Below are 19,373 nucleotides of genomic sequence, written 5' to 3'. Positions count from 1 at the left end.
CAGCCTCTGCGGTGCGAACTGTTGGACCAAATTGACCGTCAAAAGACGAGGGACCCACTCGCTGTAGAATGAGGTATTTTTGGTAGTTATAAGTTCTGACACGAACTGCAAATGCCTCAGCGTGTTTTGCTACCGTAGCATAAGTAGGCCCGTTTATACCTGGTCGACTACTCATTTCTAGAAATATGACCCGAACCGAGCATCGCACATTTACACGATCGGTCTCCCCCATTTCCACGAATCCAAACTCTCACGCGTAAAACCTCATGATATGCTTGATAGCCTAAGCACAGTTCCGATGACACCATGACACAGCCGAACTGACCGGGCACTTGTCATTCTCCGCCCTTCATCTTTTGCTCTCATCTCAAAATTCAAGCCAGGGCCTTGCGTTGTATGGAAACAAAACCAATACACAGCTTGCACCACTTGAAGTCCATCGCGATTAGCAGAAAGAAAAGTTCGTTTCATAAAAGTGATTGCGCATCAGAATACTCACTCCTGTATTCGCATCGGTAGGCCGTCATTTATATAAGGGCAGGAAGGAAAACAACGAGGATAGGCGCTTCTTTGGGCCACCAAAGAACAACGTCCATTCCATGTCACCACGGACAGAGATGACCATGCCAAGTCCAACGCGTAATATCAGGTGCATACGACCCTGAGTATGCCAGTGACAGCCGGGATACATCCAAACCGTGGGTCCCCTCTCTGCACTCCTACCTCATGCGTCATCAATGACCTCGTGATGAAATGCACCAACTTACAATTGCCATAGTACAGCGTACCACGAGATGCGTCTACTCCTGGCAAGTACTATCTATAATTTTGATCTCGAGCGTTGCCAAGAAATACGTAACTGGAAGGGGAAGGTGTACGTGCCATGGGAGAAGAAGCCACTACTGTTTCGCTTGAAGCCGGTGGCCTGGGTTAAGTACGTGCATCTAGAACTTCGTTTGAACTTTTAGTAACCCACTAAATACCGAGTAATGTCCTCAATTACACCTTCTCAAACATTCTATTTCTGTAAAAACCAATTATTTGGCGATAACGGAGTATGAATCCTTAAATTTGATGTGCATCGATGCAACGACAATATACTGTCCCACGGATTCGGTTGCAGTCGGGGCTTGGGGTAATATGGATAAATAATCGTAACCCAGTTGTGTTGCAAGTCCGGGCTCATTTGGACCAACTAGAAGCTGAGAATTCTCGGCCCAGGCCGTCAACGGAGGAGAGACTTACAGTATCAATTGAGGCTAGGTACTGGACGGATTACTCGCAATTATACCCTATTGCGAAAAAATCGAGTACTATATCATGCTAGTTTCCGCGTCTCCGAAGTTATCCTGGCGATTCGAAGTGGACGCACACCGCAAATCTTGTCCTTCCTTCGCACATCCGCCGCCACCGACGATGTACATCTCAGTCCTTTTCTCGCTCTTCTCCTTCCTAACAGCCGCAACCTCTTCCCCAGCCCCCCTCCTCACGCGGCACGACCAAGACTCGGGCCCCAGAATTATCTCCACCTCCTCCAGCGGCACAGGCTGCCCATCGAGCCACACCACCGTGACATTCAATAACGACTGGGACGAGCCCGTCCTACAAATGCGAGCCTTCGAAGCCCGGTACCCAGGGTTCCAACAAAGCACCACGTTTTGCCAACTGCACCTGCAGGGCGTGGGAGTCGACCCGGGCTGGCAGTTCGCCGTTAAGAATGTTTGGACAACGGGCCACTTGATATTGAGTCGGGGGGCGACGTTGGAGTATTATTTGACGACTTATTTTAGTCAAAATGCTGCGTATACGGTGCGTTTCTCTTTCCCCCTTGCTTATCTCGTTTCTGTTTGGACAATATGCGAATCGACGGACAACAACTAACAAGCGAGCAGCGCACACAACATGTTTCCGTCTCGAATAATGTCGGCAATTCCACCATTGATCGATACGCCGCAATACATATCAGGGTTCCGGATGGTGGCGAGATTTGGTCGCCATGCACTGATTCTAGGGGCTACGCCGGGCTTTTGAATATTAACTTCCGGGTTGCGCTTCTAGGGGGTGTCAATGGAACGCAGACTGGGTACTTTGGGAAAGGAACGAGGGAGAGTGTTACGGAGGAGTGGCAGTACGCTTGGAGACGGTGCTGAATGACTCTAATGGCAAACCAATGGGGGTATCTTCATTCATAGGAAACAATTATCCAGCGGAGATTTCGCCAACAACCTTGAATTTTGGCCGCTACTTTATAAGGTCATGACACAATAATAAAGAAACAATGGTTTGGCTCAATTCCAGCTTTGTGGGGACATATATTACTATCAAAGGGCTTAGTTATAGTGGGAAGTAAATGTCTTTCAAGTTCTCTAACCGCTCTTAAACTCTAACGTACAATATGAATGAGGCAGACTGTGGGTACTCAGGATGGTGTATCTTGAGGATGCAATAATCGTTACTTAAATATTCCTTCACAGTCGCAATGTAGCTCGAGGGATCAGATGACTAAATGACCAATTAGCATATTATTCAACCCCACTCCCAGGGCGGTCAGGTAGAGTGATGCCTTGAGAGCGTATAAATATAATTGCCTCGTTATACCAAGTCTGCTATGGAATTGGTCTGAATCGCATACAATATCAAAAGGTAACAGTAGGAGCTCTACGGAGCACCAAGCCGAAATGGCGTGATACAAGATACCGACCGAGTGGTGGGTGAAGACCAATAAGAAACCACACAACGTATTGATGAGCTACGAGGCCATGTTAGGCCAAACAGTCGGAAGCAAAATTGATACGAGGTGGCAATTAAAGAAAAAGACTGGCAACAGATGAACTCGTAAAAAGTGCCAGTCTATCTGCGACCTATGCGATGCCATCCCGAACATGGTTGCTGAAACGCTGGCGCACCCGGATAATATAGTTTATGCCGTTATAAAGTCGACTTTTACTTCCATCGCCCAGATTGGGCTGCAGTTCCTGCCCAGTGCCATCTTTTACTGAGAATGGTCTTGATGCGGCCTCGGTCTTCGGAGAGTAGGTGGGCAAGGCCTAGACAGCTGGAACTTTGACATTATGAGAGTCTTCAAACCTCTGGTTAACGGACTCGATCCGCACGAGCACTGGCTGTAAGAAGAACAAGGGAGACTTTAAACGCCTCGACTCCAAACCAGACCCGACTTGGGTGAAGAAGGGTCTTTAACCAAAAACTCCCTTCCCCCTTCCCCTACAGGCCAGGACCCCAAAGACAGACCCTAGAAGACGCATAGCCCAAAATAGTGATGATACCCTGGCAATAAGTGCGCCCCTTGTGGCAATCCCAACCTTGAACAGGCGGCTCAGGAGGAAAAACGGCATCTTACGTTGCGAGGGACGCCAACGATACCAGCAACGAGGAGCGAGCATTGTCGAAAAAAAAGATAATCATAATGGCGTCGGGCGAAAAAGCATCGAGAGGTGCCGGCTTTCCGCGACGATGATTGCATGAACGCCGAAGTGGTTCAGAAGAGTCCAAATTAAAAGGAGCTAAGTGGCGTTGATCTAGAAACCTAGTTAGTCCTTTTTATCCCTGACCTAAAGGGCAAGCATATCTGATCATGTTTATGAAGTCTAAGACTGCTCAAAACTTTTTCCCGGTGGCTTGTTGGTGGCGCAGAAGCTGGCACGCCAAGAAGCTTTCAGCGGCGTGGATCGAGAGGGTTATCTTGAATCAGCGCAGCGTCGATGCTTTCATCCTGAAGAGTTCGGACACAGCACCTGTATAGCACGGGTTTGCTGTGAACGAACCCAAACGGCAACGTGGTGAAAGATATCATGGCGTTCGGCTTCGGGCGAAGTGACGGCATGAGCACTGCTGCAGGGAAAAGAGGTCTGACGTGGCGCAAAAGGACCTGATCCTGCTCCAGGGAAGATCAACAGCCGCCAAGGCAAGTGGTATAAAGGGCATAGGAAGCCAAATTAGCTCGAAAAAAAGTCTAAAGGTGCTTCCGAGGCCCCGCTACAGCGTCAGAATCGGCGCTGGTCGCTTCCGGTGTCTGCAGGGAAAGCATCAGGTTCTGGTTATAGGGCCAAACCTTCGCAATTGGCGAGGATGCCTCAACAAATTGTTAGATTTGTTGAATAGCCTGTATGATCAAGCCATAAAAATTTGGTCCTCAAGGTCATACTTGCAGTCTATTTAACCGTAGGTAGTCCCCTTCGTAGTATCGGTTATACTGTCATTCATTTCATTTCAGCCAGGAAAGCCAGCACGGAGGATATGTGGAACAACTGGATGCGCGTAAGCAAACTGGATCGACCTGGCTCTGCCCGAGTTCGATCAGCAGTGTATACATGTGGCACCAAGGCTGGTGAGCCCGAGCAGCTCAAGCCAAACAAGGATCTCGAGCCCTGCTTTCGCGCCCTCTATTCTCCATTGGATCGATCAAAGGCTCAACAAAATTGATGCCATGGCCAGGAAATGGTCCGAGGATATCGAGTAAAATCACGAGAAGGCATGGGACAAGGAACTGGAATAAGCCAGGTACATGGCAGTCGTCTGTTCTGCAAACACGGGTGATGACGAGACTGGTGCACTTCATCGAGTAGGAGAGGGCCGAGATCGTGGCTTACAGGTGGTAGGTTCGGTTATTTCAAAAGTATCGGAAAACCTTGGTGCAGCGGTAGCACGGTGTCGTGGTGGATCCCAATTGCATCGTGTATAAGTGGTCAGAGTTGGGCCAAGTGCTGTGGTCGTGTCCAGAATTGATCGAGTGGTTCTATCATTACCATTTGTATCAAGATGGTCCTCCAGGTCATCACACAGAGAATGGTCAAGATTGGGACAAATGTATGGAGCACGAGGGGAACTATGACGAACCATCAAATTTTGTCGTCCACGAGACGTATTTGAGGAGAGGTGCGGACGCCTTTCAAGGTAATAACGCAGGTCTGATCAAAGATTACATTAGAATTGGGACGAAGAATCGGAGGACAACGACGAGAACGAGTGGAAGATTACGATGAGGAAAACGAAGACGAAGACAAGTACGCGGAGGGAGAGGACGATTTAGGGCTAGGCGAGAGACCTGCGGAAGCAGTAGCATCGTGAGTACTTGAGGGGGCCCTTACACTTATCAGGCTGGGCGAGTCAAATTTCTTGGCACGCAATTGGTCAGTTATACATCCCTTATATTTAGATGGACCATTTACCTGTTCCTCTATCTTTAGTGGAAAAGACGACCCACCTAGCCCATACATGTGGGCCATTCAGAGCAAGAGGCAGCAACAGAGTCGTAGTAATGAGTATTGTACTAATTGTGGAAATTGTACTGCATTGAAATCTGTAGATCCTCTTCAAAAGAGTGTACTGTAGCCATAAGGGCCTTATACTTTATATATGTAGAAAAGAACGATGCCGACCCCACAGGCAGAAATTGTGTGGTACGGTGGCTGATGGTCATATGGCCTCACAGACTGGCAATTCGGTTGTAATGGCCTTAAGGTCCAACAATAAGCATGAACAATAATCAAGAGGTAAAACCCAGATAATCGATACACTGCTTGAGTCCCCATGCTTCTCTCAAAAGCTTTAGCACTGATGCTCCTCATAAAGCGAACTGTTCATCGCCAAATCCCCCAGAGCAAATGTGCCCAAGAATATCCCCACAATTACAGAGACAAAGTAGCCTATGTTCATCGTCATCACAGCAAGCATACTGCATCACCGTGTAAGTAAGACTCCCTTGTCATGAAATAAACAAAAGCAGGCATTAACTCACAGCAGATAGCCCACGACGGCCAGCAGAACCTCAAAAGTAGCTCTTGACAGGCTTGTTGAAAACCTCCATCTCCACCATCGTTGTTTGACTTGGCTTGTCACTTTTTGTAGCCGTCGAATGTCTTCTTTAACCGGGTCGATATCTTCGTTTCCTTCGGGCAATAGTATCCTATCCGAGTTTGAGTTGATCCACCATATTGAAGTCTCCAACACAGGCTTGAGGGCGAGAAGCATTCGCATTATGCAGGCTAGAGCGACAAGGAAGAAGCATGTGGCCATGTATGAGGTTGTGGTCTGCGGAGTCCAGCCTTTTGAGAAGAGTGGGGTAGAGGATGAAGAGAAGAAGGTCATGACCATTGAACCGTCCATCGTTTTAGCGCCGCCCGTAGTTGAGTGGGCTTGCTTCATAGAGCTCATAGAGCCCATAGAGCCCATACATCCCGTATCGTGCATCATGGTGCCTAGATTATGTTGAAACGAAGATTGCAGAGTTAGGTTCTGGGCTGATGGCACTACTGTACATGATGAAGGCCATCCCCGAATATATTATAGGTCAATACCCCGCACACCTGAGTAAGTGACCAGCAGCGTTTCCGAGAATTCCTATAGCTGCCAAGACCAAGTTCGTCAGGCGAGCAGTTTTGAGTCAGTTTCTGCCGAACTATTCTGCAGGAGTATCACGTTGTAGTTTTCCATGTTCAACATGAGTAAATAGTACCATGCGACGGGCCCACGAGATCTCTTAGGATTAATACGCGTTTCACGCAGTTTAACAAATCTCTCAACGTTACATCATCCATGCTTCTATGAAGCCGGAACCAGAATGATGAGCAGATGAGAAGTGGGCCTTCAGATACAAAGTTTACCACCTCAAGTGTCATCGTGCATAGCGGGACGGAACAGTAACTTTGGACCCTACCCGACTCGACGGACCCGCAAACGGGATCATTCCAACGGCGGCTCAGCCCATGAGCAATTTTGAGCTGGTTTCCACCACACTCAACAGTACCACCACAACGGTCTTGCAGCAACCGTTGATGAAGGCGTGCGCCACCATTTTGGATATTGGGAAATTGAGTATATTATGACCCCATGTTCGTTCCATGCTCCCACTCAACGTAACGGCCGCTTATCCCACCCTGGGGGCTAGCGCTACCAAGACAGCCCGATCCAACAGTTTGACAAGTCGGCTGCGCAGGCTGGATAATTTCGTGTGAGCAACAGAGGCAAGAGAGTTCGTATCGGTGAAGATGATGGGACCAAGTCCCAAAGGCTGCAGCTCCGAAAGGGCAATTGGCCCAAGCGCTGCTAGCACACAAGCGGTGTGCCGGGGACACGCAACATCTTGCCATACTTGTACCCCCTTCACCTCGATGTATGTCCATTTATCGAACGAACCAAAAATGGATTCGTACCTCTGCAACACACACTGACAAGGCCGGACATTGATGGAACATGATCCGACGCACGGTCAGAGACTGCAGCAGCTGGCCTACGCCTCCAACCCCGTCAAGGCCAATTGAGCACGACCAACATCGTAGAGATAAGTCCTCACGCGTGCCCTTCACCAATACCACGTTCAGCGTATTATTATATCTCGGTTTAAGGCTCTAGGTTCGAGTGGCTGATGTGAACTACGGACTTTTTCAATAGCAACGAATCGCTTGGATGGGAGGGACGATCTGTGACTTTAGCACAGAGATCATGATGCACGCTGATAAGACTGTCTAGAAAAGGAGTTATTCGATTTAAGTGATTGTTTGGATCCGTGGTATTAGAATTTCCAACCCAGGACGAGTGCCCAAGTTCCAAGTTCCGTTACTGCATAAGTTCCCGTATAAAAATGGGGCTCTCGGGAAGCTGGGCAAGTGTTGCGGACCGCGGTTATGTCTCTCACCTCACAGGGCTGAAAATGAGTAGTATAAACTTGCGCTAATGTGCCCGTGCACAGCATTTAGGAGTCACAGACCAGACTGCCCACTCCTTGCGAGCTAGTATCCAATTGGCGACTCAGCATAGTGAAACTTGGTTTTCTTTTCCGTTACTTGCCGCGGAACTTCCAATCTTAGAACTGCTACATCCTTCCAATGTCCTAGTGCAAGTATGGTACGTACTTAGCATTACTTCCAGGTCTGCGCCCGTCCTTCTTGATGACATTATTTGAGGGCTTTGTTTTATCTTATTCTGATATTTTCTCTGTTTGCTCGCTGCCTCCTTTAGCCCAAGTTCTTCGACGAGGTCTAAATTGCGTCTCTCAACTTCGGTCTTCGGAGTAACTGATGCCTGGCACTTTCTACAAGAATCATGGCTTCCCAGAATATAAGGTGCTCATCGCATTGGCCATCGAGTTCATTATGGCCATCATCACCTGAGCACTATTTTCCAGTCCATAGCAACACCATTGCAAAACCACGCCATGGAACGCAGCCGGGGGGAGGGGGAAGGGCGGAACTCGAACCCATGGCTGCGAATCTACTTTTACGCCAACCATGAAGAGCCTCCGGAAATACTCCTCATACGGACCAAAAAGTTATATTAACCCCCTTTAAGCATGTCACCGACAGTTTTCGATGCTTTTACAATCTACCTCAAGTCGACAGACTCGAACCTCGACATCTCAATTCCCGCCGCCGTCTGCTTAACCCGAATTTACCCGAACCGTTCTGCTGTATTCCAACGTCGCTGCCATTACGACCAATGCATTTTAAAACATCCTGGTATCCGCGTTGTGAACTTATAGCATCGTGTCTCAATGCTCCGGCAATCTGTCAGAATCCAAGCATCTCAGCCCCAGGCCCCGGTATCCGAGCACAAGTTATCGCCCGGTGGTGGGTGAGGAGACATATGCATGCCGCTTTGCAAAGTGTTCTCGAATGTTCGCCGTGATTTCAATGTCAGGCTCCAAAATTTCATGTTCAATTCTCTTGAACAAGCGAGCTAAGTGTGAGTGTAGATGGCGTTGTGCTACACCGGCGTGATCTTTTCTGTTCTGCTGCTAGCCTATCAGCCGCTAGAAAAGCATTGTTTCAAATCGGGGTAATACTAGGTAGGACTTGTAATAGTTGTTATGGAACCGACTTGTACGGATTAGGGGGCCTTGGTTCCGCCCAACGGGCCTAGCACGGTGATTGCAGGAAAGTAGGAAATTCTAGTGAGGGGATGGGTCTAAGTATGTATGGGTCGTGGTGGTGATGTTCTCAGGTACCAGCGATGAATGCAAATCTAGTATTTGGGTAAATTGATTTACATAGAAGTTCTCTTTGTGCTCCAAGGTCTCGTGTGCGTGTGACGAATCGAGGTCGTGCAGTGCCTCAGACTGTGCCCATAAATTGAACATCGACGGAACTAAGCTGTTCCGTACGTGATGAGGCAATAGTATCAGATTAATCAGGTCGCGTTTAATATGCCAAATTTCACATCTTAAGAGTTGTCTATCCCGTTGGTTGTATCATCATACGGCTATTTGGTTGCGTAAAGTTTTAGCGTGCACTCGCCTTTCACAAAATAAATCCATATTAATATAAAACAAATTCAGCGTCTGGTGGTAAGGTTTGGCTGTTGGCAGGACAAGAAATGTCAGCTGCGCTTACAGTGGAAAATGCGAACTCTCTGGATTTATAGTAGCCTTGGGGAGCACAAACCTTATAGATTACCTCTAAGTTACAACTGATAAAATTTTGCGACCCTGAAAGTACACTGAATGTTATTCCTCCGACATAAAAAGCTCCAACGCGTTTCTATCAAGTCTTACTTCACCTGTTCAACCCATCTCTACCCACGTATAGGACCCGACCTACCTGTTATTTTCAGTACTCGCTACTGCATCATAGCCTTCAAACTCGTCCGCAGCAATATACATCGTCACAATGCTTCCACAGCACGGGATTCTCGAACAAATGTTCCATGAGTTCGCAGCCGAGACTGCGGTGTGCACCGTCATGTCAAGACTCGAAAATTCCAGATACAGGCAGTTCTACGAATGGACAAAGACAAGAAATCTGGATTTGCCTCCTGCAGATATTCTCGCGATGTTACAGTCGTCAGTAATGCGGCTTCCAAAAGTATCACCAGGGGCCGCGACACGACTATTGCAATACATAACATTCGATAACATTGATGACTTGTGGCTCCTCATGACTACTATGAGTCAGGTCGAACACGGAAAAATGATACTTTCGGCTGACGACTCCTCGAGACTCGTTGTAACGTCAGACATATACCCTGAGTTGGAAAGGGGATTTGGCCTACAAGACGATGACCCACTACCATGCTTTCTTTCACTGGCACCAAGCAGCCCTTTTGCTATGGATAACGACTTGAACCCCAGTTTTCCTCGGTACGGCTTCCGACTTGGCAAACTGGAGAAGCACTGCCCACGACCCGGGGGGCTTGGCAAGGGAGCCGCAGAAGACTATACAAATTATACTGTGGTCATGGATATCCTCGATCCTGACCGAGCCATCTGGCTCATCTGCGACCGAACAGGCGTGGGTGCTGATACGTCGCTGGAAAGAGGAGAGTCGCTGATATTTTCCGGCCTGGCGTACAACTTCGACAGCGCGCGAGTATTGTCCTCGGTTAGGGATTTGGCTAAGGCAGCGGGAGGGCATAGACCGGGCGAAATCCAGGAAGATATTCTGCAAACTGGGAGCAGAGAGCCGATTACCGCGACACCGGTGTCCATGAAGGAGATTCGCATGGCGATTCGAATGTGCAGACTGTTGAGGGACGTGAGCTTAGATTAATTTAGTACAGTGGGATGTCTAGGAATACCAAGAAATATCTACACCAGCCCATCGCGACTTATATAGCCGTATTATTACACAAAATTAAAGCCCGATTTTTTCCCATGAAACCTGCCAAATATGTTGAGCTCAAACCTGAATCCCCCCATGTAAATACCAACCTTTAAGATAACGCCACGATTTTCGCCGCCATGACGTTGAACTCTTCCGTCGTGATCCCATTGTCAGGCCTCACATATCCCTCCTCGAACGGAATCCTCTCCTGTTCAAAGAAAACACGAATCCATTCCGTCGGAGGATTCCCTTCAACCCTATCCCCAAACGTAATTTCATATAACGTCGTTTCAAAAACACTAGCGGTGGGCCCCAAACTAGTCAGATTAAACTCCGGATTCACTGCCTGCGCCGCAGCCAGTCTATCGACCCTTGCGCTCGCAGCCGTCTGAAGCGGAATAGTCTCCTCGGTGAAATGGGCGACGGTTTCTGCCCACACAACGGCATCAAAATCCTTTTGATTCCCAAAGTGAAGATCGTCGCGGCTCAAACTGCCATCGTGCTCAATGACGTTGTGCTTCGCCGTGTCGGCGAGGTTGAATGTTGATGCGTTGCCTGTGGTAGAGGTAGTAAGGGCCAGTTGGATGATGGGGCCAAGGGCGTCGGCGATGAAGTTGACGGATTCGTTGAGGGCAGTCATGACGTCGTCTTGGGATATTGAGAGGCCGTTGTGGGGGAGGTAGCCGTGGTTGGCCAGGGAGTTGAGCATGGGGCAGGGTGAGCGGCCTGGATAGGGGATTAGGTTTGAAAAGCTAATGTTCGATGGGGTTTACTTACTATCGCCTGGTCCCGCGGGGAGCCACTCGTAGTCTGCTGTTGCCGTTGCAAAAGCGGCAGCGCCCAAAAGTAAAAGAGACTGTGCATTCATCGCGGGCAAGATCAATCCAATTAGCGATTTGCGGAAGTGCTGGGTTGCGAAACTCTTGTAGATGCGGGATATACTTACTGCGCAGCTAACAACAAAATATACCCATTGGTATCCAGACGGCCTGATATATTAAATAGGCGTGGATGCCTGCCTACCAGATAACCTGGTGCCTGTACCATCGGGACAGTACCTCAATGCAGAAGGCGTAGGGGTCTAAGTAAGCATTCATCTGGATTTAAAATTTCGCCGTTCGCTTATGACTGTGGAGGATTTTGGCCAATGAGATGCCATACCAGTATGAAGGATGACGATACTATTGGGCTTATAGGTCACATTGCATCATATACGCTTGCTTTTATGTGGAACCTGATTGGTCATGCCATGCTCAGCCGTAGCTGTGCATAAACGGACGACCAGGGGGGCTTGGAGATTACAGGATCATATGTACATGATATCGGCCTCATTTGTTAACTATACGAATCATGAAATTTTCAGGGCCTTGAACGATGTTAGATCATATGCATGCTTGTGATCCCATTAAGTTCATGGTAAGTTTGTCCTCCAGCAAGACTTGCTGCTCATGGGGGAGTCTAGTTAAGTCAATGTGAACGACCTGAACGATAATAAGACTTCAATATAGATCAAATCATCTCCTCCTGGGACCGAGTCCACTTGTAGCTGCTTTATAGAAGCGGCCTCTTCGCACTTCAGAATAGCCAAATCGTTGTTGAATACTTTGCGCATTATGTTCAGTGGGCTGACCTAAATTTGGTGTCAATTCGTGGATGCTGAAAGTGAGATGGGTCCATTGTCAATTTACCTCGGCATGTTCAGCCTCTAGCAACTCCTCAATTGAATATCCCATAAATGGTTGAAAACGCTCAGAAATCCAGTTAGCGGAAAGCTGCTCAAGACAATCGCAAAACACTATATCAAACACCGAGACAGACCGTTTGTACTCCAAGAACTGGTGTTCCTTAGTACCCTGGTAGAGATGAATGCATCCTTGCCCACGGGCCAATTTTCGCGTTCACTTCCTCGTTATTATCAGGTCGTGGGACCGGGCCGCTAGTGCTCCAGCGCCGATCCAGTAAGATCCATAGCCTCGCGAAGGATAGACTCCCACACCACCTGATTGATTCAGGCGTCAGATAGATTTGTGCACATTAAATGCTGCGAAGAGTTGAGTAAAAGAAAAAGGTGAACAGAAGTATCATACGTAGAAAATGCCCTCGTAAATAGAGGAGTACATGCCGTATCCCAAAACATTTTTTGTCTCATCTATCTATGGCGGCTTGGCCATCTTCTGTTGAAGTTCGCGATCCACAGTTCACGATAACAAATGCCTCTCTTTATAATAACCTTTTATTCCCTAAGCTTCGTCTGCGGGGATGGAATCTGATAATTATCTCCAAGATGCTATGCCACTGCCAACCGGGTTGGAGTGAATAATTCAAAACCGAAGCAAATAGAAGGCCACATTTTTATTCAAGTTAAGAAGTGCAAAACTTAAATCAGGGGGTTATCCCAACTTCCCGCTTTTTCAAATTCTGCTACCACCATCTTATCTCGAAACCTCCACCCCAAATGACCAGTCACATTCGCCAAAATAAGAAGTTTCATTACTGCCATGGTCTGATTGCATTGTGGCGTGGCCCATGGAACTCGTTGCAGCTATCTTGTCTGTCACGCGCAATGGAGGTTTTTATCGACCAGATACAAGATCGCTCTGACCAGGTACAAAACCTAAGGTCTTAGCAAAAGTTCAGCAGGTACTTAAAACATAACGCGCTCCGAGGTTTAACATATGTTGAACTTATCTGATAGCAGTACAGAAAGTTTTCATTTACGTGGCCTTTTGTCACCGCCGATAGCGGGTAAGATAGAAGGATATCTTTGATTAATATTCAACATATGTAGAACATATGTGTAGCATATGATATAATAGTGCTAAGTCGATTTTCAACATATGTTCAAGTAATCCTTTAACTCTCTTTTAGATAGAGAGGACGACGAAGTCTTTGTTTTAGATAGGAACCCTAAGCGTAATATTACTAGATAGTTAATAATACTTACATTGAAGTTCAACATATGTTGAACATTGAAGCGCGTTATGTTTTAAGTACATGCTGAACTTTTGCCAAGACCTTAGGTTTTGTACCTGGTTAGAGAATTCTTATACCTGGTCAGTTTACGCTCCGCGCAACCTTGCCTTTGTCGGTCAGGCTCTCAATGGGCTTTTGGTGCTCAAAGACCACATCTCAGACTACATTGAGTCAATCAAGTATGCACAATCGATGGCACTAGAGGTCTTAGAAGACATTTTCAATTTTAAAATTATTCTTGAAAGCATCTCTGGATTGCTGGGGAGAGATGCCGGCACCGATGAGCCAAGTCAGGCCGCTGAATTGGCCCATTTGGAAATTAGCATGCGCAGATGCCGGAGCGAAGTCGAACATTGGAAGACCGAATATGTTCTAAGATCCTCTGATAACTCGTGGTGGGTGAAATTCATTATAAAAAGCTTAAAATATGGGGTTTAAAAAGATCCCTATCCAACCTCCCAATGAGGATATCTACGCAAAGGGAGATGCTTACTGTCGACCTCCCTACGCTTGGAATGTAAGAACATGAAGTACGTTGCGATGCTTCGACTGACGTATGCGGATTCTATGATAAAGCGGCCGTCTATACAAGTGCCGAATCCGAAGTGAAACCGAAGAGATGATCAAGCGATGTCGACAAGATGTCTAACAAAGTGTCTAGTGCGTAGTCTCGCATGAATAGTATTCCCTTGAGCGTCTCGGCTGCTCTCAACAACGTAAACCCAGATCTTCCCAAAAGTCAAGACAACAAAGTGTTAGACTTTGTTCGAGAGGAAGGAGCACGGCCGTTGGATCTGGATGGACATCATTGGAGTTGCCATTACCTCACTGGCATCGAAGCCGACTTCCAACACAATAAACATCGGGCTATGAGCTGTTGCATTTTGTTGCGGCTATGAATTCTTCTGGAATGACGATGAGTGGCTCATACGTCAGGGAAAACATATGGTTGATCAACATAACTTCGGAGAGTGCTCTGGCTCGCTCTGCGATGCGGTATAATACTGGCTGGAATTTTGGTGAAGACAGAAACCTGGCTCATCCGACGGTCTTTGCCATGTTTTCAGCGCCTTGTTTGAAGATTACACCTTCGTAGAATAGTGTGTATTCGGATTTGAATCGGGCACAAGATGGGACGAGTGGAGTCGGATGATTCAAATAGACCGCAATCGTCTGATGAGAAGTCAAGACTGCCAGGAGGCGGGCTCAGATGAAATCCACAGCCCCCTAGTAAGCGGTCTCCAAATAGCATGAAGGTTGAATCATGATCGGATGTCCTGCCCATCAAAACTATATGCCATCAGCCTGCTATAGCAATTGTTTAGATACCTACAAACGGTTTCATTATCAGCCGTCGGATGGTGAAACTCTGGGCGGGTAGTTGCCTTCTCCCGACCTCAACACGACGATTACCCGGCTCGGGTATCATTGAAACAAATCCCAGCTTCACTGTAATACGAGACACACATTTACTTGAGTGCACTTTTCACCTCTTAACAATCCCACACTTCCTAAAAAATGGCACCGGAGCATGTGTGTGCATATCCGCACTGCCCATCCGCATACACACACACACACACCCACATCCACACCCACATCCACACCCACGCACGCACACATACCACTTGCTCTCATTCCCGGCTGTCGTTACACACGAAAAAACGTCCCCTGATTTAGGCCGAGGCTAGATGCGTGGCACCTGTGCAACAAGTTTGCCTCAGTCGGGAGGTGCGAGTCCCACAACAACGGCAAGCTTTCGTGTCACGGCGGCTCCGTGCATGCCTCGCTCTACTATAAGGATTAGGGGGTTTCCTGCTCGCCCTCGTTTTCCTTGGCGATTCAAAGCCACACCTTATCTTGACACCGAAAAAAACATGATGGGTTTCCTGCGCGCACTCGCTGCGGCGGCGTGGATTTCTGGCCAACTTCACGTCGTGGAAGCCAGGATTGTTGGTGTTTTGAACCAGCGGAATGAGGAGAGAGATGTCGGGATGATTGAGGGGTATTTTGTAACTGTTCGATTTACGAGCAGCACTATGGTAGGAACCCGCCCCCTCAATTATTCGCGGCGCAGGAAGGAGGCTTACGAAAGGTATCCAACAGAGCCTCCAACCATCTGAGATCCTACCCCCTACCATCAAAGCCACGAATACGGAGCTACTCACTGCGCCGACTACAGGGCTCCTGTCCACACCGCTTCCGGAAAGCATCGTCGCCGCCACGAGCAGCTCCTCGAGTCACACGAGCTATAGGCCGACGCAAACGTCAACACCGGACAATGATATCGGTCCCATGAGCACTAGCACTGCGGCGGGGATAGGTGTCGGCTCGACGGTTGGTGGCATCTTTGTCATGATCATTGTGGGATTTCTCTTGTATCGACACAAGAAACGGACGCCGAAAGACAGGGATGGGCAAGAGGGATCAAAGAGGTCTTCTCGTCAGGGGATTGAGATGAGGTCTGAGTCTGGGCCTTCGCCGGTCTAGTACACTTTTGCGATGATGGAGTCGACAGGTCGCTTGAGCTGAATAATGTTTGGATCGGGAGTTGTTGTCTACGCGCGTCGCGCCAGCCGAATGACGATGCGAGGGCCGATTGATATGAAGACGAGCTGCTTCGGATATAAAAGACGGGACACGCGTGACGTTTAATGACATGAGTGGCTAGCATTCGTGATGAAGACATAGTATGAAATGATGAATTCCATTCAGGATCATATCAATTCTTCCCCTAACCGTTTTATACTCCTCGAACAGATGGAAAGAGGAGAGTAGCGAAAATAAAGAGCACGTACAAAGGGCATGCTACCTGTACAGGGATGCGCCCATCAGCTCTTGATTTCCCCTTGCTGCAACCACATGAAGCTGACGTTGTCGAAAGATGCCATTGGCCAAACTAGCTGCCAGGAACGTATAAAACATTGGCAACGTCATGGTAGACTGACCGACCAAGTTTCACAATCCTCGGAGCTCGGTAGCTGTGGACATACTGAGGGAACATATGAATTGGTGATTCAGGGCGTGAACCGGACATCTCATCGAATCTTCGTCGTCCATCCTCAGGTGGCAATTATGGCAGGTTGCCAACTCAAACCGATCCACGTTGATCCTCAATCGTGATACGTCACCATTTGATTGGTCGCGAGGCTTCCCAAGGCTTATGAAATCCTTCATTATTATTTGTTATTGAGGCGATGATGGAGAGTGCTAACGCAACTGGAGGCCTTGGCATTCAGGGGCCGGTTCTCTCTGCGCCCAACACCCTGGGCAGGCAGTCGTAGGGCAGCCACCCGCTAGCAGCCCCGCAATCTCACCCGAGCACTGCCCCCCAATTCACTGAGGTGAGTGCTTCATCGTTCCACCCCGAACATCCTCGTAAACCCGCCATTTGCACCTAGAAAACCAACCATCATGCCGGCCGAGAAGTCGAAGCCGCCTCCTGATGAGTCGGTTACCTACGATTCGGGAAACAGCAATGGACCTCCAGACCTGAGACTTTTGCACTACAACGATGTGTACCACGTCGATCCGTCCTCCGCTGAACCCGTGGGCGGTGTGGCTCGGTTCATGACCCTCATCAAGCAGTATCGCGATGATGAGACGTTCAAGGGACAGTCTGATCTGCTCACCTTTTTCTCGGGAGATGCGTTCAATCCAAGCTTGGAGAGCTCGATAACGAAGGGTATGTTGGAACTTGCATGTAGTTTGTTACGCTGGTTGCAAACCAATCCACCATCAGCCACACCGTCAGAGTCCCTTCCCTGCGGCTGTTTGACAGTCTTGCTGAACTCTACCAATTGGTTCACTCAGTTGCTGGTCTACCTACTTACGTGGATCCGACAGGCGATCATATGGTTCCACTTCTCAACAGTATTGGTACAGACGCTGCGGCACTAGGTGTATGCAATTCCCAAATACCATGCTGTCGCTCATACTCACAATCTTGCCAGAACCACGACCTCGACTTTGGTGTCCGCCAGTTTAGGCACCTAGCGTCGAAGTGCAAATTCCCATGGCTTATCGCCAATGTGCTAGACCCTGCTCTGGGCGAGAATGTGCCGATTGGTAATGCCAAGAGAACACATATCATCACCTCGTCCAACGGGATCAAAGTCGGTCTGATTGGATTGGGTGAGCGGGAATGGCTGGCGACAATCAACAGTCTCCCGCCTAATCTTATCTATAAGTCGGCGAGCAACACGGCCAAAGAACTGGTCCCTCGTCTGCGTGCTGCCGGCGCCGAGATCATTATTGCCCTGACGCATATGCGGGAGCCAAACGACAACAAGCTCGCCGAGAACACTGACGGCATCATCGACATCATCTTGGGCGGTCACGATCACTACTACAACCACAGCTTGATCAAGGGTACACATGTCCTCCGGTCCGGCACCGACTTCAAGCAATTGTCTTACATAGAAGCACGGCGGCGCCAAGACAATTCGGGGAGGTGGGACGTGAACATTACACGGCGAGATGCCACATCGGCCATCCCGGAACACGGTGAAACCCTTGAGCTAGTCGCGAAACTGACAGCCAGCCTGAAGACAACGCTTCAAAAGCCCATCGGCTATACTGCCGCGCCCCTTGATGCCAGATTTAGAACGGTCCGGCTGAAGGAAAGCAACATTGCCAACTGGGTCTGCGACATCATGCGGCATCACTACTCGGGCGACTGCTGCATTATAGCCTCGGGAACGGTGCGAGGGGACCAGATTTACCCGCCAGGACCGGTTCTCCTCAAGGACATTATGAATTGTTTCCCTTTCGAAGATCCGGTCGTGGTGATCAGAGTCACCGGGAAAGCAATCTGGGACGCCCTAGAGAACGGCGTGTCTCAGTACCCTGCCCTCGAAGGTCGCTTCCCGCAGGTGTCTGCCATCGCCTTCAAATTCGACTGTAGCAAGCCGCGTGGCTCTCGGATCGTGACGGCCACCATCAACAATGAGCCCATCGATATGGAAAGAAAATACGTCCTGGTCACCCGAGGCTATATGGGTCGCGGCAAGGATGGCTACGACTCCCTGCTGATAGAAGCGGAGGGTGGTCAAGCCGAGGAAATCGTATCCGAGGAAAACGGTATCCTGATCTCGATGATGCTTCGCCAGTTCTTCCTGTCCATCCGTGTCATGGGTCAGTGGAAGAACTGGGGCAACGCCATAAACCGGCACTGGAACAAAGTGTCGGAGAAGGTCAGCGCAGCGCATCCTCTCATCGACCCCACTCCGCAGGCGACTCCCGTCTCGCCGTCTGTGAGCAAGGCTCCCGGCTGGGACAACTGGACGCCTAAGAAGCTGCGGGAGCGCAGATCCAGTGTTTTGCTGCTCCACGAGTCGGACGATGAAAGCGAAGAGGAGGCGGATGAAGAGGCGGTCGGGGATGTCCAGGATGTGGAGAAGCAGCTGCAGATCATGCGGAGGGTGTTTGGCAAGTGGGCGAGGCTTGCGGGTGTGGAGTGCAAGGTTGCGGATGAGCTGAACGAGGATGAGTTCGAGGTCGACTGGACGAGAGCCATTGCGCCGAGACTCGAGGGCCGCATCGTTATGATTGGTGGCGAAGTTCCGAAGTGAAGTGAGGCGGCGGGGGGTACTTTGACGACTGATGACATTGGCACGATAGATGATGCAGGGAAAAGGGGCATTGAAAACACGATTGTTAAATACTTTTACTAGGGGGCAGTAGAAATACATGATCATCCTTACGTTCCCATTGCATTCCCACCTGACCCCGGACTGCGGCTTATCAGTCGCTGGGACAAGTTGATTGTCCGTTTTAATCATCCAAGTTCGTCATCAAGCACAACTTAATTCCGCCCCGGCTTCCATTGACCATGGCCCCCGCCCAGGA

General features: G+C 48.9%; 9 protein-coding genes across 9 annotated transcripts; 7 read left to right on the top strand and 2 right to left on the bottom strand.

Annotated features, from left to right (window-relative positions):
- The first annotated feature begins 639 nt into the window (after positions 1–639).
- On the top strand, positions 640–1,015 carry BCR38DRAFT_140998 (uncharacterized protein). Its single transcript, XM_040853635.1, has 2 exons — positions 640–698; positions 779–1,015. The coding sequence occupies exon 2, from the start codon at positions 795–797 to the stop codon at positions 966–968; it is 174 nt and encodes a 57-aa protein (XP_040719195.1). The 5' UTR covers positions 640–698; positions 779–794; the 3' UTR covers positions 969–1,015.
- Positions 1,016–1,512: 497 nt separating this feature from the next.
- Positions 1,513–2,150, top strand: BCR38DRAFT_309362 (uncharacterized protein; the record flags this gene model as incomplete). The annotated part of the gene is made up of 2 exons (XM_040854644.1): positions 1,513–1,809; positions 1,893–2,150. Coding segments are annotated over 2 exons (555 nt in total), but the record flags the coding sequence as incomplete, so codon positions are not given.
- A 2,372-nt stretch (positions 2,151–4,522) lies between these two features.
- Positions 4,523–5,085, top strand: BCR38DRAFT_472345 (uncharacterized protein; the record flags this gene model as incomplete). Its single annotated transcript, XM_040862908.1, has 3 exons — positions 4,523–4,612; positions 4,662–4,911; positions 4,946–5,085. 3 exons carry the CDS (start codon positions 4,523–4,525, stop codon positions 5,083–5,085), a joined length of 480 nt encoding a protein of 159 aa, XP_040719193.1.
- A 202-nt stretch (positions 5,086–5,287) lies between these two features.
- Positions 5,288–6,266, bottom strand: BCR38DRAFT_521853 (Ctr copper transporter family-domain-containing protein). The gene is made up of 2 exons (XM_040865207.1): positions 5,756–6,266; positions 5,288–5,692 (listed from the first exon to the last, which is right to left on the bottom strand). The coding sequence occupies exons 1-2, from the start codon at positions 6,208–6,210 to the stop codon at positions 5,566–5,568; spliced, it is 582 nt and encodes a 193-aa protein (XP_040719192.1). The 5' UTR covers positions 6,211–6,266; the 3' UTR covers positions 5,288–5,565.
- A 3,141-nt stretch (positions 6,267–9,407) lies between these two features.
- On the top strand, positions 9,408–10,499 carry BCR38DRAFT_508141 (uncharacterized protein; the record flags this gene model as incomplete). Its single annotated transcript, XM_040864970.1, has 1 exon — positions 9,408–10,499. The coding sequence occupies exon 1, from the start codon at positions 9,621–9,623 to the stop codon at positions 10,497–10,499; it is 879 nt and encodes a 292-aa protein (XP_040719191.1). The 5' UTR covers positions 9,408–9,620.
- Positions 10,480–11,502, bottom strand: BCR38DRAFT_424646 (Chloroperoxidase). Its single transcript, XM_040859675.1, has 2 exons — positions 11,331–11,502; positions 10,480–11,279 (listed from the first exon to the last, which is right to left on the bottom strand). Exons 1-2 carry the CDS (start codon positions 11,419–11,421, stop codon positions 10,663–10,665), a joined length of 708 nt encoding a protein of 235 aa, XP_040719190.1. The 5' UTR covers positions 11,422–11,502; the 3' UTR covers positions 10,480–10,662.
- A 416-nt stretch (positions 11,503–11,918) lies between these two features.
- Positions 11,919–12,283, top strand: BCR38DRAFT_424645 (uncharacterized protein; the record flags this gene model as incomplete). The annotated part of the gene is made up of 2 exons (XM_040859674.1): positions 11,919–11,969; positions 12,062–12,283. Coding segments are annotated over exons 1-2 (163 nt in total), but the record flags the coding sequence as incomplete, so codon positions are not given.
- Positions 12,284–15,403: 3,120 nt separating this feature from the next.
- Positions 15,404–16,013, top strand: BCR38DRAFT_482374 (uncharacterized protein; the record flags this gene model as incomplete). Its single annotated transcript, XM_040863494.1, has 2 exons — positions 15,404–15,565; positions 15,630–16,013. 2 exons carry the CDS (start codon positions 15,404–15,406, stop codon positions 16,011–16,013), a joined length of 546 nt encoding a protein of 181 aa, XP_040719188.1.
- An 843-nt stretch (positions 16,014–16,856) lies between these two features.
- On the top strand, positions 16,857–19,235 carry BCR38DRAFT_424641 (flagellar associated protein). The gene is made up of 3 exons (XM_040859673.1): positions 16,857–17,208; positions 17,370–17,425; positions 17,477–19,235. The coding sequence occupies exons 1-3, from the start codon at positions 16,938–16,940 to the stop codon at positions 19,094–19,096; spliced, it is 1,947 nt and encodes a 648-aa protein (XP_040719187.1). The 5' UTR covers positions 16,857–16,937; the 3' UTR covers positions 19,097–19,235.
- The last annotated feature ends 138 nt before the right edge of the window (positions 19,236–19,373 follow it).

The sequence above is a fragment of the Pseudomassariella vexata genome (assembly GCF_002105095.1).
Source record: "Pseudomassariella vexata strain CBS 129021 chromosome Unknown BCR38scaffold_3, whole genome shotgun sequence".
Taxonomy (NCBI): domain Eukaryota; kingdom Fungi; phylum Ascomycota; class Sordariomycetes; order Amphisphaeriales; family Pseudomassariaceae; genus Pseudomassariella; species Pseudomassariella vexata.
This window is presented reverse-complemented; position numbering and strand designations above follow the sequence as displayed.

What these genes read in the sequence shown, in the direction of transcription:
- BCR38DRAFT_521853 (XM_040865207.1), bottom strand. Translation starts at nt 6,210, where the DNA reads ATGATGCACGATACGGGATGTATGGGCTCTATGGGCTCTATGAGCTCT. An exon ending in GCCGTCGTGGGCTATCTGCT is followed by an intron (nt 5,693 to 5,755) that starts GTGAGTTAATGC and finishes ACGGTGATGCAG; the next exon opens with TATGCTTGCTGTGATGACGA.
- BCR38DRAFT_424646 (XM_040859675.1), bottom strand. Translation starts at nt 11,421, where the DNA reads ATGAATGCACAGTCTCTTTTACTTTTGGGCGCTGCCGCTTTTGCAACG. An exon ending in CCCCGCGGGACCAGGCGATA is followed by an intron (nt 11,280 to 11,330) that starts GTAAGTAAACCC and finishes TCCCCTATCCAG; the next exon opens with GCCGCTCACCCTGCCCCATG.
- BCR38DRAFT_424641 (XM_040859673.1), top strand. Translation starts at nt 16,938, where the DNA reads ATGCCGGCCGAGAAGTCGAAGCCGCCTCCTGATGAGTCGGTTACCTAC. An exon ending in GGAGAGCTCGATAACGAAGG is followed by an intron (nt 17,209 to 17,369) that starts GTATGTTGGAAC and finishes TGGATCCGACAG; the next exon opens with GCGATCATATGGTTCCACTT. An exon ending in CAGACGCTGCGGCACTAGGT is followed by an intron (nt 17,426 to 17,476) that starts GTATGCAATTCC and finishes CAATCTTGCCAG; the next exon opens with AACCACGACCTCGACTTTGG.
- BCR38DRAFT_140998 (XM_040853635.1), top strand. Translation starts at nt 795, where the DNA reads ATGCGTCTACTCCTGGCAAGTACTATCTATAATTTTGATCTCGAGCGT.